The sequence below is a fragment of the Zootoca vivipara genome, chromosome 2, assembly GCF_965207765.1.
Source record: "Zootoca vivipara chromosome 2, rZooViv2.hap1.1, whole genome shotgun sequence".
Taxonomy (NCBI): domain Eukaryota; kingdom Metazoa; phylum Chordata; class Lepidosauria; order Squamata; family Lacertidae; genus Zootoca; species Zootoca vivipara.
The window spans coordinates 108308071-108324023 of record NC_142584.1 but is presented as its reverse complement, the minus strand read 5'-3'; the positions used below and the strand labels follow the sequence as shown (position 1 = coordinate 108324023).

Genomic DNA, 15953 nt, shown 5'->3' with positions numbered 1-15953 from the left:
GCAGCAAACATAGCCTGGATTTAATACAACAGGTCTATTTCATAGGTCTTCATAGGCAGGACGGAAAGGCTGGGTCGTGTTTTTGGTGCTGGCTGACAAAAGCACTGCAAATAGCCACCCCAACCTTGCTCCCTACATCCAAGCCAGACAAAAAGGCTCTCAGTCATCACCCACACCAAAGGGCAATAAAATAATTGTCCTGAGAATAGCTGTGAGCAGAAATATATACAGAGCCGTCTTTCCTATTGGGCTTACTGGTGCATTGCGCCAGGGCGCTGGCCTCTCAGGGGCGCCCGAGCGAGTGGAGGAGCTGTGCGGCTTTGCTGGCGGCCTCCCTTTTCCCTGCATGCCCACCAGCTGTGCCCCATCAACCATATGGCTGGTGGGCGTGCAGCTTGCCTCCCAAGCCTCCATGGGAGGAGAGCAATCCCTGCAGAGGTTGACAAGTCGACAACTCTGGGAAACGGGGGGGGGGGGCACCGGAGGGATACTTGCACCACGGCGCCGGATATACTTAAGACGGCCCTCAAACCCCTGTTGTTAATCTATACTGTATTCCTCTTCCTCCTCCCTGGAAGGGTCAGGCTTGGGAGGCAGTCTCCAGTGCCGTAGCAAAAACGTTAGATAGGAATAGGACTGATAGGACTGATAGGAATAGCCAAAGGGGCAAGGGCAACGTCTACTATACCATAGATAACTATCTAGATCAGCTCACTGAAATTGCTTGACTGTCCAGTGACTCCAAGTCCCAGGTGATTAAGATCCTTTCCTGAACATTGCAGGATGGAAAGAAAAGACCCGTTTAATGGAAGCGGCTGCCAAGACCATATAACACTGGACCTGAAAGACCTACATTGGCTCCCAGTACGTTTCCGAGCACAATTCAAAGTGTTGGTGCTGACCTTTAAAGCCCTAAGCAGCCTTGGCCTAGTACACCTGAAGGAGCATTTCCACCCCCATCATTCAGCCTGGACACTCAGGTCCAGCTTTGAGGTTACAGGGAACCAGGCAGAGGGCCTTCGTGGTAGTGGCACCTGCTCTGTGAGGAAATAAACAACTATCTGATGTTTAGGAGGCATCTGAAGGCAGCCCCGTTTTATCATGTTTTTAATATTCTGTTGGGAGCTGCCCATAATAATAATAATAATAATGTGTTATGTTTTTTGATATCATATTATTATAAGAAAGACGAGTTCATTATGAAATCTGTTTGGAGGGATAAAAATCATATTCCCTTTTAGCCCACAAATAGAACATCAAGGGCCCGTTAGAAAGTGGGATTAACCTTTATTTGTGCAAGGGAGACTAAATTTAAAGTGAGTCCCCTCCAGACATGGGATGACATTGCCCAGGCATTTCTATTGGGTTTTTAATATTTAGTCCTAATCATACTTAATGTATTTATTTCTCCTTGCCCTATTGGGCTACTCGAACCAACTCACTTTATTTCTTGATTAATTAGAACTGGAATTCCACACCATTGGCTTGTTAATGTCAGGTGATTTTAATGCAAGAGTGGGCAAGGGCAATCTTGAGTTTCTGAGGGACTAGATTGAGAGCAACCACCTTACTGTGAAGGTAACAAACTTGCACTAAATTTGGAGAAGTTAGAAATTATGATCTTATATGGAGAGCGAATAAGTGAGTGATAAGCATAGCTGCCAAGTTATCCCTTTTTTTAAGGGATTTTCCCTTATGCTGAATAGGCTTCCTCGCGAGAAAAGGGAAAACTTGGCAGCTATGGTGATAAGCGGAGACACCATTCTGTTGAATGATTGTGTAAAAGTGTCATTATTTTTTCACTGTACCTTTAAGAGTCAGGAAAGATCTAGTGATTGGAGTTTTGCAGCTGTGGAGCAGCTCGACAGGTGTTGCTGTGAAGCTGATGATGCAGGGTATATCAGGGGTGTTGTGTGTTGCCTCTGTGCTGGGCGATTTCCCAGTGTGCTCTTGGTGGGTGGTTTGGTTGTGTGGGTGTTTTGTGTAAGCCTAATTTAATTTTTGTTATTTTTACTTTCTCCATTAAACCAAGCATTTGTTTAAGTCTTGGTATGACTCCATGTGTAAGTCCCTCAGCCAGCTCCTGCTGATGCAACTCAATTGGTTCTAACCCTAACACATTCAGCTAGTTAAGTAGTTTAAATGCCTAGGCAATTATTTTGATTATAAGGCTGACTGGGCGACCCACAGAGACCCACCCTTAATGCTGCCCAAAGCAGTTTGTCAAGGATCACACATTGCAGGCATTCATGGTGAAAAATAGGACGAGTAGGCTCTGTAAAGACCTGATCTCTGAGCTTGCAACTTCCAATTTTGCACAGCTAATTCGCACCCTGTTGAGGTGTTATCCCTTGTAATAGATCTAGATCTAGATATATCCGCTTATTTCATGTGAGCTGCTTGGAGGACAGCTGGTTCAAAGGCAAGATTGAAATGCAATGATCTTTTTAATTTATAACAGGAAGGAATTTTTCATGCAGGACCTCATCCTGTCCATGGGCTGGCAATCCCCAATCAGCAACGTTATTTCTGACAGCTACCAGGTTTCCCAACCAATCAGAAGCATAGTATCAGAAGCAGTTACAAAACAGCGCACCCTAGCAATGGCCACAGCCTTCAATGCTTGCTACATTGTATCTAAGGTTGCTATTTTGTAAGTTGAGTTTTAAAGGTAAAGGTACCCCTGACCATTAGGTCCAGTCGTGACAGACTCTGGGGTTGCGGCGCTCATCTCCCGCATTATTAGATAAGGGAGCCAGTGTACAGCTTCCAGGTCATGTGGCCAGCATGACAAAGCAGCTTCTGGCGAACCAGAGCAGCGCACGGAATGCCCTTTACCTTCTCGCTTGGAGCGGTACCTATTTAATCACTTGCACTTTGACGTGCTTTCAAACCTCTAGGTTGGCAGGAGCTGGGACCAAGCAACGGTGGTTTAACCCACAGGGCCTTTTAGTCTCCTTTTATTCAGTAGAAAGGTTTAGAAATTCATATAAAATCACTACTGTGGTGGATTTACATAATTCCAACATTGCTTGGCTTAGAGAGAAAAGGCCACCAGAAGGGGGGCCTAGGCTAGCCATAATCCCAGAAGCTGTGGTCAGATACCTACCTTACTGCCCAACTGCATAGATGTTAATTCTCACCTTCCTGACTCAAAACCAATGTCCATGTGGCCTCGGTATATTTGGATACTGGGAGAGACTAAGGAGGGTAGTTAACTTGGCCTGGGGAGTGGGAGATTGTGAGTATGTCTTAAACCAGGCAGCAATTGGGAATGATGGGTTCAGCCTTTCCTGGAAGAAACCCTGAAAACTGGCCACACCAGGTCCTTCTCCTGGATCTGAAAGGGATCCACAAAAGTCACTCTTCCTCCCAGCAGCTAATGGGTGGGAGAGCCACGAGGTACCTCCCAGGACAGGACGACATGCTGGTTTTCTCCTCTTTCTCACAAGGTGGTCAAGGAGGAAGAAGCCATGGCACACACCCTTCACACTTCAGAAGTAACCCCACCCCTGACAGAGAAAGCAGTGCAGGCCATCCTCAGGCACAAGCAGGGAGCCGGTGCGTTACACCCAGTTGCCTGTGGAGCCAAGCCCTCCAGGTGGCTCTGGCAAGTGAGCCCAGCTGCATGTTACAAAGGGTGGGGACAGATTCCATCCGGGTCCCAGCAGTGTGGCTGGCCCTCAGCAAGACCTTGTCGATGTAAATCTCCACCCCCTACTTTAACTATAGGAGTCAGTGCCCCATGTCCTCTAGTTGGGGTGCTTGTGATCATATTCTGCTCTGTTCTGTTTTCCACAGTTCCAGCCCTGTTCTATTCACCTAGTCACTTGTTGAAATATTCCCCCATTCACAAGCAGATAACTGACGCTTCAGGTTACAGACGCTTCAGGTTACAGACTCCGCTAACCCAGAAATAGTACCTCGGGTTAAGATCTTTACTTCAGGATGAGAACAGAAATCACGCGGCGGCGGGGGGCCGCATTAGCTAAAGTGGTACCTCAGGTTAAGAACAGTTTCAGGTTAAGAACCGACTTCCAGAATGAATTAAGTTCTTAACCCGAGGTACCACTGTATTGTCAAGTCTGGTGTTTCCCATTAATGGATCAACAGGAGAGGCCTGTGTACATGCCGTCAGATCTAGGGATAGTTCAGTTGGTTAAAGAATTAATAATAATAATAATAATAATTTTTATTTATACCCCGCCCTTCCCAGTCAAGACCGGGCTCAGGGCGGCTAACAACAAATAATATCAACACAAATATAAAAGAAACAATTCAGTTAAAACACAGATTAATACAATGTTAAAATTCAATTTTAAAATTAAAAATCTATGAATAAGATAAAACCATTATGAAATAAAACCTTAGGGGAGGGTAACCGTGGGGTCAGACTGCGTCAGTCCGAAGGCCAAATGGAACAGCTCCTTCTTGCAGGCCCTACGAAAAGATGACAAATCCCGCAGAAAGCAGCCTTGGGGTTGCCACATGATGTTACGATAAGAATTACTGAGCCTTCAGTAGGTTTACATGTTTATTTACAATTAACACAGAGAAATCAGCACTCCACCAGCTCCTCTTGGCTACCAGTTGCTCAGTCTGAATCCACGAAGGGTGGCAATGACTGGTCTTCCCTCCCTTGCCCGTCCTTGCATTTTAACCCCCTCCTCAAACAAAGAGTCCTCTAAACACTGCCTTCCTCCTGATCACATAGCAACCCCCCTCAAGGTTGTCTCCCCCCTCATTCTCAGACTGCGAACTTCCTGGTTCTGCTGCTCTATCAGCGACTTGAAACTCTGAAGAAAAGGGGGCTAAACTCACCCATTCTTGCCCTGCCTGTGACTGCATTCTCTCATTTTCAGAGACACCCCCACTTTTGCAGTAGAGTTGCATGGATCTGGGCCCCTGTCGAGGGGTCCCAGGACAGGACTCTCTTCCCCTTTCCCTCCACCGCTTCTCCTCCTTCCCCCACTTGGCCTCTTTACCCTCTGCCTCCCTTGCTGATATCACTCCAATTTCTTTTGGGAACATCCCCCCCTATTTATTGGGGGAGTCGCTGGATAAGATTTGCGAATGACTTGCATTGCGGGATCCTGGTGCAAGTTCTGCCTTGGTCTGCACCCCATAGCGGAGAGTTCAAATGAGGGCAGTAGGGGAGTTAATCCAGGGGGGTGTCAAGCTGTGCTACTTTCATGCCCCAAGGAGGAGTCTTTTCAGAGATAGGGGGTCTTTTCCATGCCCCTGCTGGGGATGGAACCTGAGACCTTTTCAGGAAAGAAATGGAATTATAGAGCTAGTTTGGAGGGAAGGAAAATTATGTTTTCTGGGAAGGGGGGGGGTAGAGGAAGACTCCCTTTTTGCCACTCATTCCTCCCCCTTGGTCAATGAGCTCCGCTTCCTAGAAAAGAAAAGACAAGCTTAGAGGGGAAGGGTCTCCATCCTCATTTTTGGAAGAGAAAAGGCCTGAAGAGGAGGAGGAAGAGGGGCCACATATGGTAATTGGGAGATTTGTGGAGGGAGAGAAGAGTGTGCTTCTCCTCCCCTGGCATCGACAAACAGGGCTGAGGGGAGGGGGGCTGAAGAGCGATAGGAAGGTAGAGAAGGGGTGGGGTGGGGAGACTCCTCCCAATGATTGCATTGCAAGATCCTCTTTGAAGTGCAGCGTGGAGCCTGCCATGGGGGGGGGGGGAACCAAAGACATTTGCTGCCTGAGAGGAACCAGAGAGGAGTGCTCCCCCCCTGCAAAGAAGCCTTACTTGGACACTGAGCAGTCACCTGGGGACAACTATCTCCTCCCCACCAAAAAAGAAAGGTGTGGTCTTAGAAGCAGCCTCCCCAACACTGTTTTATGGATTGGGGCACATCCAGCAGCAGGCTGGACAAAAGCCACGAAAACGTTGCCTTTGTTAAGACAACACAGATCACACCGCCATTCAGATCAGAAGCAAACCAGGAGCATCTCCAGTTGCTCAGGGCCCAGAGGTAGATACTTCCTTGGGGCAGCTGGTGGATTTGGAGGAAGTTGACCCTTAGCACTCTTGGTTTGGGACCTGCCTGAACCTCCTTCCACATTATATTCATCCATATTGTTTCTCCCGTGTTATTTTGGGGATAGCATTCTACATACACTTGTGCCACCTTGCTGCCGCCGCCCCCCCCCCCCAGCACATTGCTTTGAGATGCTCTGGTACGGCCCCTTCTTCCCTGTGCCCCCTTCCCTCCTCATGCAAGAAGTGGAGCTAGGAACAGAATCTTTCCTGGTTATGCCACTAAATATCCCTTTTATTTATCCTGCCACAAAACATATCTATGCACAAAATTATCTATAAATCAAAAGAATAGATCAGGGTTTCAAGATTACCTTGGGCATATAAATAGGTGCTTTCAATCTTTCTGTGTCTTCATGGTTCCATTATTGCAATTATAACAGTGGGAGTTATGCTGCTGTTCCTATAATATTAATCTAACTCTGCTTCCAAAGCAACACCACCAATCTTGACTTCCGGTTCCCTCGCGCTTCGAAGCGGATACGCTTTGTGGAGGCTCCGCGAACAGAGCGGGCAAACAAAGCAAAGCGGCTGCCGAAAAAGGGCAAAGAGGGAACGTGAAGGCTACACGACCCCCCCAAAAGGTCTAGGGGGTGACCTTAGACCGAAAAATCTCCTGCGGAGTCCAGAAAGTCCTCCGGAGCCCACGTCGTGACAGAGGTGGGAAGACGGAGAACGCCGGGCGCCAGGACGAGAGCAGCCCAGGCAGCAAGCCTTGAGACCCGGAGAAGCCGAGCAAGGGTAATTTCCATATCTTAATCCCAAAAAATCCCTAAGCTAACAGTCAATTTTTGATTATATAAGGACAAAGGAGACTTTAACCAGATTGCCTTGCTGATAGGACCGAACGCGAAAGCGGAGATCGAAGGAACAGCATGTTTAACCCCCAAATATAAGGACGCAGAGTATAGATAAAGGGACAATTTTATCGGAGAAAGCTATCTGGGAACCCCCGCCCGTTATATCGAATCCATCACAGGGCAGTAATTAACAAATATCGGCAACGAAAGGGGATAAAAGCAGGAGAACTGCAGCGGTTCAAAAGGAAAGATAAAGAAAAGAAAAACTATAATTAGAGAGCACCGCAGTGTCAACGTGAAAGCAAAGAGACTGGACTAAGCCAGAGGAAGGAGGAAAAGATAAACTGTTTAACTTGGAGGCTTTTTAAAAATAAGGATATGACTTACAGAGGGAGGAAAATGGCGTAGCGTGCGGGTATGATGGGCTGGTCTTTCTGATAATTGAAAAGGGGGAACAGCAGAACAAAGAGGACAGCAGAAGAGGCGGGAACAAAGAAAGACAGGACACCACAAGCGGGAAACAACGTTACTACTAGAGACAGTTACTACTAGGCTTGAGACTAGACTCAATTAAGCGATTCGGAGGATTGATGGGTTTAAAAATAAATTATCAAAAGATGAAAATGTTGACAAAAAAATTAAAGAGGAAAAGGAAGAACTTCAAGATAAAACAAAATTGGAAATAAAAAAAGAAAGTAAAATACCTAGGAATTTGGATTTCAAATAATAATTATAAGGAAGTCCTTGTATAACATCTGGATTAAATATAGAGGAATTTTGGAGCCAAAAATCCCATTATGGACTTGTCCGACTGAGGCCATTGTCGTGAAAAGAAGAAATATGGATTGGAGTTGGCCCTCATACCGTGTTTCCCCCTTTTTAAGCCGTAGTCATAATATAAGCCAGGGCAGGATTTTTAAACTTTGTAAAATTTAAGACATACCCCGAAAATAAGCCATAGGTCTACCTGCAGGGTCGGCGCCCAGCAGCGCCGCGCAGAGTGCTGGATCGAGGAGCCGGTCTGCAGGGTCAGCGTCCAGCAGCGCCATGCTGGATTGAGGAGGTGGTGTTCCGTGTGGCGCTGCTGGGCGCCGACCCTGCAGGCCACTTCCTCGATCCGGTGCTCAGCGCAGCGCTGATCGGCGCCGACCCGGCAGGCCGCCGGATCCACTCTGCTGTAAAAAGCACAATAGCAATGGCGGCGGCAGCAGCAGCAATTAAAGGAAAGCTGAAGAACCTGAGTGAAAACGAGGAAGAACTGGATGAAAAGAGAGCAAAAGCGGCGGCTGCCCACGCCATTTCCCCGCTTTGATTTTTTTCAAGGCGATCGAACGAAGCAATGTGGGAGCCTGATTGGCCTCGGATCGAGGCAGACCGCAGGGAAACCGCAGGGGGGGGAGCCGGGAAGCGGCACTCAGCGTCCGGCTGCAACTCTGCACCTACAGAAGCGAAGTTTCTGCAAGGCATCCAACATGGAAGGGCGAGTAGGGAGGCTGGAGGAGATGGGGGCGAGGATCGTGGCCCTGGTGCAGAGCGCACGTCGCCGGCACGCTGGGTCCTTTCCCTTTGGTGAGTGCCGGCCGGTGGCTCCCGGGCCCAAGGTTCTGCCTAGCACTGGGGCTCCTGAGAAGCCTTGCGAGGGAGGAAAGGAGGTGAAGCCGAAGCCACTTCCACCGCCTCCTCCTCCTCCTCCCCCGCCTCCTCCTCCTCCCCCTTTGCCATCGCTGCCTCTTCTCCTCGCTGCAGTGTCTCCCGCTCCCGGGTCCCGCACACTGAAGCGCGGGCGGATGGAGGTTCACTCTGCACAGGATTGGGCTGCCCTATTGCCTTTAACCCTCTTGCGGGGCTGGAGGGAGGAAGCAATGCACAAAAGGAGGCGCAGGCATTTGATCCGACTGTGCGCTTTGGTTTGGGGATCTGCCGTTTGAGTCAGTTAACTTTCGTCCCCTCGCTCGCGCACAGTGCCATCCTGCGCATTCAGTGGCGCGCTTTACCCCCAGGGGAAATGTGTGCGGCGGCGGCGGCAGCAGCAGCAGGATCGCAGCCAAAGCTGGTCCCTGGCTGTCAGAGCCCCGCTGAACTCCACGGGGCTTTCTTCTGAGTTAGGAGCCATAGGATCGCGCTGCAAGTGGCTGGGACTCCTCTGTTGTGCATTTAGAAGGAAACGACGCAGCAGTAGCGGCACGTCTTTATTTTTTGGGGCCATCTGATCCGGGCGTTTTTTAAAAAAATAAATCGAATAAATGTAGATTGCTGTACCATACTTAATAAAAAAATAAGACATCCCCTGAAAATAAGCCATAGTGTGTTTTTTTTAAGGAAAAATAAATATAAGACGGTGTCTTAAAAAGGGGGAAACACGGTATAGAGCAGTTACAAAAATTGAGAACGGAGACATAATATTTTAAAAATATGAGGATATAAAAGAAATGTTAACGGATTGGCTGCAATATTTTCAGCTACGTCAAAAACTAAGTCTAGATATCAAAAATGGTTTGGCCACAGAAACATCAAAGTTTGAAAAGGAATTAATAATAAAGAAAAAGAAAAACATTGCAGGAATATACGACCTCTTGCTAGAGTGGGAGACCAAGGGGGAATTGACCAAAACCGTAATGATCAAATGGGCACAGGATTGTGGGCACAATGTAACAATGGAGCAATGGGAACAGCTTTGGACAAAAGATCTAAAGTTCACGGCATGTTACACATTGAGAGAACATAGTATGAAAATGTTATACAGGTGGCATCTCTCTCCACAAAAACTTGCAAAAATGTATAAAGGAAGAAATCCGGAATGTTGGAGATGCAAAAAAGAGCCAGGATCGTATTTTCATATGTGGTGGACGTGTGACTTGATTAAGGTTTTTTGGGATAAAACATACAATGAGATTAAAAAACTATTCAGGATAACATTCAAGAAAAACCCCCGAAACATTCCTCTTGGGTATTATACCAGATCATTTCAAAAAGGAAACCAGATCACTCATGATGTATAGCTTGACCACTGCTAGGGTACTTGTCGCAAGGAAATGGAAAGATGAAACACTTCCAACTATTATAGAATGGCAAGCCCTAATGATTGAATACTTACAATTAGCGAAATTGATGGGCTGGGTGCGAGGTACAGGCGATCAGAAAATGTCGAAAGAATGGATCATCTTTAGGGAATATCTAAAAACATACAATACTAGTAACACACACTTGGCAGAATTAGAATGATATTTGTAAAGATTAAGGATTGAAAAGGTAAAAGGCGAGGAAATATAAAAATTTAAAATCAACGAAAACTAACCTGTGAGAAACAACAACAAAAAACCAGATATAACGGAAAGGGTTGGAAGTATTGTTTATTAGCAGAATATATTTTAAGACATTATTTGGATGTATATGATTTCAGTTTTGTTTAGAGACACAACTAAATTAGAAATGAATTACGAGAACATTAATTTGTATATAGTATTTTTGTTTCTGTTTTTGAAGACTCGGTGTATTTTTTAAAATTTTGAAATAAAGATTTATTTTTTTAAAAAAAGCAACACCACCAATCTCAGCTCTACTTTGTGCAACTCTCCATTCCCAGATACAAATATTTCCAACTCCCGCCACCAAACACCAAAACCAGCTCACTCTCAGTCCATCCTTATTCAGAAGCAACACTCCAGACTCACACACTCCCATGTCTAGACAATGTTACATACAAACAACAGAAACTCAAATACGCTGCATGCATTAAAGATTGATTTCCTGTTATTGATGTGAGAGAAAGTGTCAACTTGGAGAGAAACAGGTTCAGCACTCTAAAAAGTGTTCCATAATAACCAAACCAGAATCTACAATCCTTCTATTTAAACCATTTCTCTCCTTTGAGTTAATTGATGGCTTGTAGAGTTTCCACTCTTGAACTTCTGTCCACTTCCCTAGCACTTATACTGTTACTCCCATGTATGAGTTTCATGATGTCTTCTAAGGTCTCCACTCTGACTGAAGCTCTTTCCACACTCCATGCATTTATATGGTTTCTCCCCCGTGTGAGTCCGTTGATGAATTCTAAGGTGTCCACTCTGACTGAAGCTCTTTCCACACTCCATACATTTAAATGGTTTCTCCCCTGTGTGAGTCCGTTGATGTTTTCTAAGGTGTCCACTCTCACTGAAGCTCTTTCCACACTCCATGCATTTAAATGGTTTCTCCCCCGTGTGAATCCGTTGATGAATTCTAAAGTGTCCACTCTGACTGAAGCTCTTTCCACACTCCATGCATTTAAATGGTTTCTCCCCCGTGTGAGTCCGTTGATGTTTTCTAAGGTATCCACTCTCACTGAAGCTCTTTCCACATTCTATGCATTCAAATGGTTTCTCTCCTGTGTGACTCCGTTGATGAATTCTAAGTGTTCCACTATCAGTGAAGCTCTTTCCACATTCCAGGCATTTAAATGGTTTCTCCCCCGTGTGACTCCGTTCATGAATTCTAAGGTGTCCACTCTGACTGAAGCTCTTTCCACATTCCATGCATTGAAATGGTTTCTCCCCCGTGTGAGTCCGTTGATGAATTTTAAGATTTCCACTCTGACTCAAGCTTTTTCCACATTCCAGGCATTTAAATGGTTTCTCCTCCGTGTGAGTCCATTGATAAATTCTACGTTTTCCACTGTCTGTGAAGCAATTTCCACACTCCATACTTTCAAATTGTTTATCCTCTCTCTTTTCACACTCCATGTATTTAAATGGTTTCTTCGTTATTCTCATTGGACCTGGCCCACCAGAATTTTGATTGCCTTCTTCACTGTCTTTTTTTGACGGGGGTGGGGGTGGGCGAGAAAATCCTATTTGTTTTCTAGGAAGAGAACAAAAGAATATTACCACATCAATTAGCACCTGCTCTTATTTTAACATCATCTCGTACATCATCTCCTGTCCTCCATATGTTCCAAATTTTTAGGAAAGGCAAATGAAATAATGTTAAATAATGGTCATGAATCATCAGCTTTTCCTAACCCTTAATCAACGTTAATGAAGAAGCATTCTCTTAGAATACTGTACGGTTGAACTGTGGGGTTTACTTTTATAAAAAGTGGTTTCTCACAGGAAAGGGAGCTGCTCTATGTCCATGAACCTGCCCACTATTCATCAGGGTCCTAAGTTCATCATGAAATTCTTCATCCTCTGCACAATAATCCTCCACCCCTGCCAGTGTGGGCACATTGGATTTATAGTGTTAGGGATGGTCTAGATAAAAATAAAATAGAAAAATTCCTTCCAGTAGCTCCTTAAAAGGTAAAGGGGACCTCTGACCATTAGGTCCAGTCGTGCCTGACTCTGGGGTTGCGGCACTCATCTCCTTAGAGACGAGCTAAGTTTGTCATTGGTATGAGCTTCCGTGTGCATGCACATTTCTTCAGATACACTGAAACAGAAGTCACTAGACCCTTGTATATAATGGGAGGGTGGGGAGGGGTATTACTCAGAAGGGTGGTGGGAATGGGTGATTGGCTGATAGGTGTGGTAAACCTGTTGACGACCGCAGATTGGTCTAGATACCAATCATAATCCCAGGGAAATTTCTCAAGAACCCCTAAGGTCCAGTTCCACCAACTCCCAAATAACGCTGACCCCTAGAGCAGCCTTTCTCAACCTTGGGTCCCCAGATGTTGTGGGACTACAATTCCCATCATTCCTAGCCATCAGGGCCATTGGTCAGTGTTTATGGAAGTTGCAGTTCAAGAACATCTGGGGATCCAAGGTTGAGAAATGCTGCCCTGAGGGAACCTTCTATGCTTAGGTGAGGCATCTCTGACCCTCCAGATGTGGTTGGACACAAAGTACTACCGGTACCTGCCAAAGCAAGGATGGCCCATGGCCAAGGATGATGGGAGTCTTATCTAGTTGGACACACTTTCCCCTTCTTCCCCCTCATCTGAAAATGCTGAATATTTGTGTTTCGATTCCTCCTTCCTCCATGACCTCCAACATCTTCCTGATGCAGTCCTACCAACTGCACACATTCCCAGATCATCCTGAACTTCTGACTTCCCGAGGCTGCTGTATTCCCGAGGCTGCTGCTCAGTCCCCTCCTTGCCCTTCTCTGCATCTGCTGCCTGAGGGGGGTGCCTCAGTCTCCCTCACAGTGGAGCAGGCCCTGAGAACAACCTTCTTAATTCCTGGAGAACAGGCGAAGTTCCAGCAGACTGGAGGAGGGCAAATGTTGTCCCTATTTTCAAAAAGGGGAAAAGAGAGGACCCAAACAATTACCGCCCAGTCAGCCTGACATCAATACCAGGAAAGATTCTAGAGCAGATCATTAAGCAAACAGTCTGTGAGCACCTAGAAAGAAACTCTGTGATCACTAAAAGTCAGCATGGGTTCCTGAAAAATAAGTCATGTCAGACTAATCTGATCTCATTTTTTGACAGAATTACAAGCCTGGTAGATGAAGGGAATGCTGTGGATGTAGCCTATCTTGATTTCAGCAAGGCCTTTGACAAGGTGCCCCATGATATTCTTGTAAAGAAGCTGGTAAAATGTGGGCTAGACAATGCTACCATTCAGTGGATTTGTAAGTGGCTTACTGACCGAACCCAAAGGGTGCTCATCAATGGCTCCTCCTCATCCTGGAGAGTAGTGACTAGTGGGGTGCCACAGGGTTCTGTCTTGGGCCCAGTCTTGTTCAACATCTTTATCAATGACGTGGATGATGGGCTTGAGGGCATCCTGAGCAAGTTTGCAGATGACACCAAATTGGGAGGGGTGGCTAACACCCCAGAGGACAGGATCACACTTCAGAATGACCTTAACAGATTAGACAACTGGGCCAAAGCAAACAAGATGAATTTTAACAAGGAGAAATGTAAAGTACTACACTTGGGCAAAAAAAATGAAAGGCACAGATACAGGATGGGAGACACCTGGCTTGAGAGCAGTACATGTGAAAAGGATCTAGGAGTCTTGGTAGACCACAAACTTGACATGAGTCAGCAGTGTGATGCAGCAGCTAAAAAAGCCAATGCAATTCTGGGCAGCATCAATAGGAGTATAGCATCTAGATCAAGGGAAGTAATAGTACCACTGTATTCTGCTCTGGTCAGACCTCACCTGGAGTATTGTGTCCAGTTCTGGGCACCACAGTTCAAGAAGGATACTGATAAGCTGGAACGTGTCCAGAAGAGGGCAACCAAAATGGTCAAAGGCCTGGAAACGATGCCTTATGAGGAATGGCTTAGGGAGCTGGGTATGTTTAGCCTGGAGAAGAGAAGGTTAAGGGGTGATATGATAACCATGTTCAAATATATAAAAGGATGTCATATAAAGGACGGAGAAAGGTTGTTTTCTGCTGCTCCAGAGAAGCGGACACGGAGCAACGGATTCAAACTACAAGAAAGAAAATTCCACCTAAACATTAGGAAGAACTTCCTGACAGTAAGAGCTGTTCGGCAGTGGAATTTGCTGCCAAGGAGTGTGGTGGAGTCTCCTTCTTTGGAGGTCTTTAAGCAGAGGCTTGACAGCCATCTGTCAGGAATGCTTTGATGGTGTTTCCTGCTTGGCAGGGGGTTGGACTGGATGGCCCTTGTGGTCTCTTCCAACTCTATGATTCTATGTTTCTATGATTCTCTTTGCCGCCCCAAAATACAGGAAACATAACAAAGACGACAAGGTCACCGTGGAACATAACAACAGCAGCAGCAGCAGCAATTAGTTGTAAGTCACTTTGGGCTGCCCTGGGCAAGAGAATGCAACTAACAGATTCAGAAAACAAATAAAAATAACAATTGTAGTAATAATTACACAGGCTGGGGGGGAGGAACCCCACCCATTTCCATAACAATCTTCCCAATCCCTTAAATCCCACAGATTTAAGAGATCTGAAATAGTGGCAATAATGGAAACCTGGTGGAATAGAGAGAAGGAGTTGGGCACACTTATCTCTGGGTAGGGACCCTTTCAGTGTTTCTTCACAGAAACACAGGCATGTGGGAAAGATTTTAGTTGACAAGACAGAAGCCTCAAAGGGTGGAAATAATAAAGTGGGCTTCCTCCCTTTCCTATTCCCCCCAATGGTTGGACTCGCTATAACAGCCCCCAGCGCCCCATGAAGCTGCTGATCTGGGACTTATTGCAGGGCAAGGACTGAGCTTCAAGGGAGGAGAGGGTGGGTGGATCAGGCCTCCTGTTCCGGGATCTCTCCCTGGTCGGCTTGAAGTCATGGCAGATTCCTTGCCAGGAGGAGGAAGTCAAGGCAGGTAGGCCCCAAGTCTCTCTCTCTTTCTCTAAGATGTCTTCAATTCCTCCCCCAGGGATGCTTCCTTCCCTCCCTCAGCCCCCTAAGTTCCTCTGCCCTCCTCCCCTTTGCTCAGAGGCCCCCTGGGCAGGTTCACCCTTCTTGCCAAATCTCTCCCAAGTGCTCCCACCTCTCCATCCGAAGAAGCCTCGACAGAAGAGCAGCGAGGGGGGAGAGGAGGGAGACCGGGGGGGGAGCTCCTTTAACCCTTCCATGTACTCCCTCTTTCTGATTCCCCACACAAAGGGGAGCCAGGATCGTGGAGTCAAAAGCGCCCCAGGGATTCTTGGCAGGGAGAACCCTGAACTCCCAGAGAGGCGCGGAACTGGGTCCTCGGTTCAAGTCTCAGCCCTTCCACAGAAGGAAGGGGGAGGGGGCACTCCCCTAATTTCCTTTCATCCCCCCCACCTGGCCCCAAATCCGGCCCTCCCTTCCCAGCTGCCCTGTTTGTAGATTAAGGGGGAGAAAAGCACATCCTTCTCTCACCCCCCCCCCAAATACTGTATATAGATATATATTGCACCTTTTTTCCCTCCTCCTCGGCGGACCTGCTCCTCTTCCGGGAATGGGGATTGAGGCCCCTCCCTCTCCAACCTTTGCTCTCCCCTCCCCGCTCCAAACCTTCCTGCCTCTCTAGGAAGCGGAGCTCACTGACCCATGGGGAGGAATGAGCGACTCCTCCCTCCCAGAACACACAAATCTTCCTCCTTCCAAAGAAGCTCCTTTATCCTGTTTCTTTGCTGAGAAGGTTCCAGGTTTCTTCCCCGGAGACAGCAGGGAAAGAGACGCCCCTCCCCAACCTCCGACAAAGTCCTCCGGGGCACGAAGGTGG

At 46.8% G+C, this 15953-nt stretch overlaps 1 protein-coding gene across 4 annotated transcripts; it reads right to left on the bottom strand.

The window, feature by feature from the left end:
- Positions 1-10179: 10179 nt before the first annotated feature.
- LOC132591154 (uncharacterized) lies at positions 10180-15942 on the bottom strand. 4 transcript variants are annotated; one of them, XM_060271172.2, is made up of 3 exons: positions 15645-15717; positions 12682-13057; positions 10180-11683 (listed from the first exon to the last, which is right to left on the bottom strand). In XM_060271172.2, the coding sequence occupies exons 2-3, from the start codon at positions 12702-12704 to the stop codon at positions 10783-10785; spliced, it is 924 nt and encodes a 307-aa protein (XP_060127155.1). In that variant the 5' UTR covers positions 12705-13057; positions 15645-15717; the 3' UTR covers positions 10180-10782. The 4 variants fall into 4 exon arrangements, with proteins under 4 accessions (XP_060127155.1, XP_088519575.1, XP_088519576.1 ...); XM_088663449.1 differs by lacking the exon at positions 15645-15717 and adding an exon at positions 13939-14085; XM_088663450.1 differs by lacking the exon at positions 12682-13057 and having other exon boundaries at positions 15645-15942.
- Positions 15943-15953: the final 11 nt, after the last annotated feature.

Coding starts and splice junctions, on each gene's coding strand:
- LOC132591154 (XM_060271172.2), bottom strand. CDS start 12,704: ATGGGCCATCCTTGCTTTGGCAG. Junction 11,684..12,681: donor GGCCATCCTTGCTTTGGCAG/GTACCGGTAGTA, acceptor TTCTCTTCCTAG/AAAACAAATAGGATTTTCTC.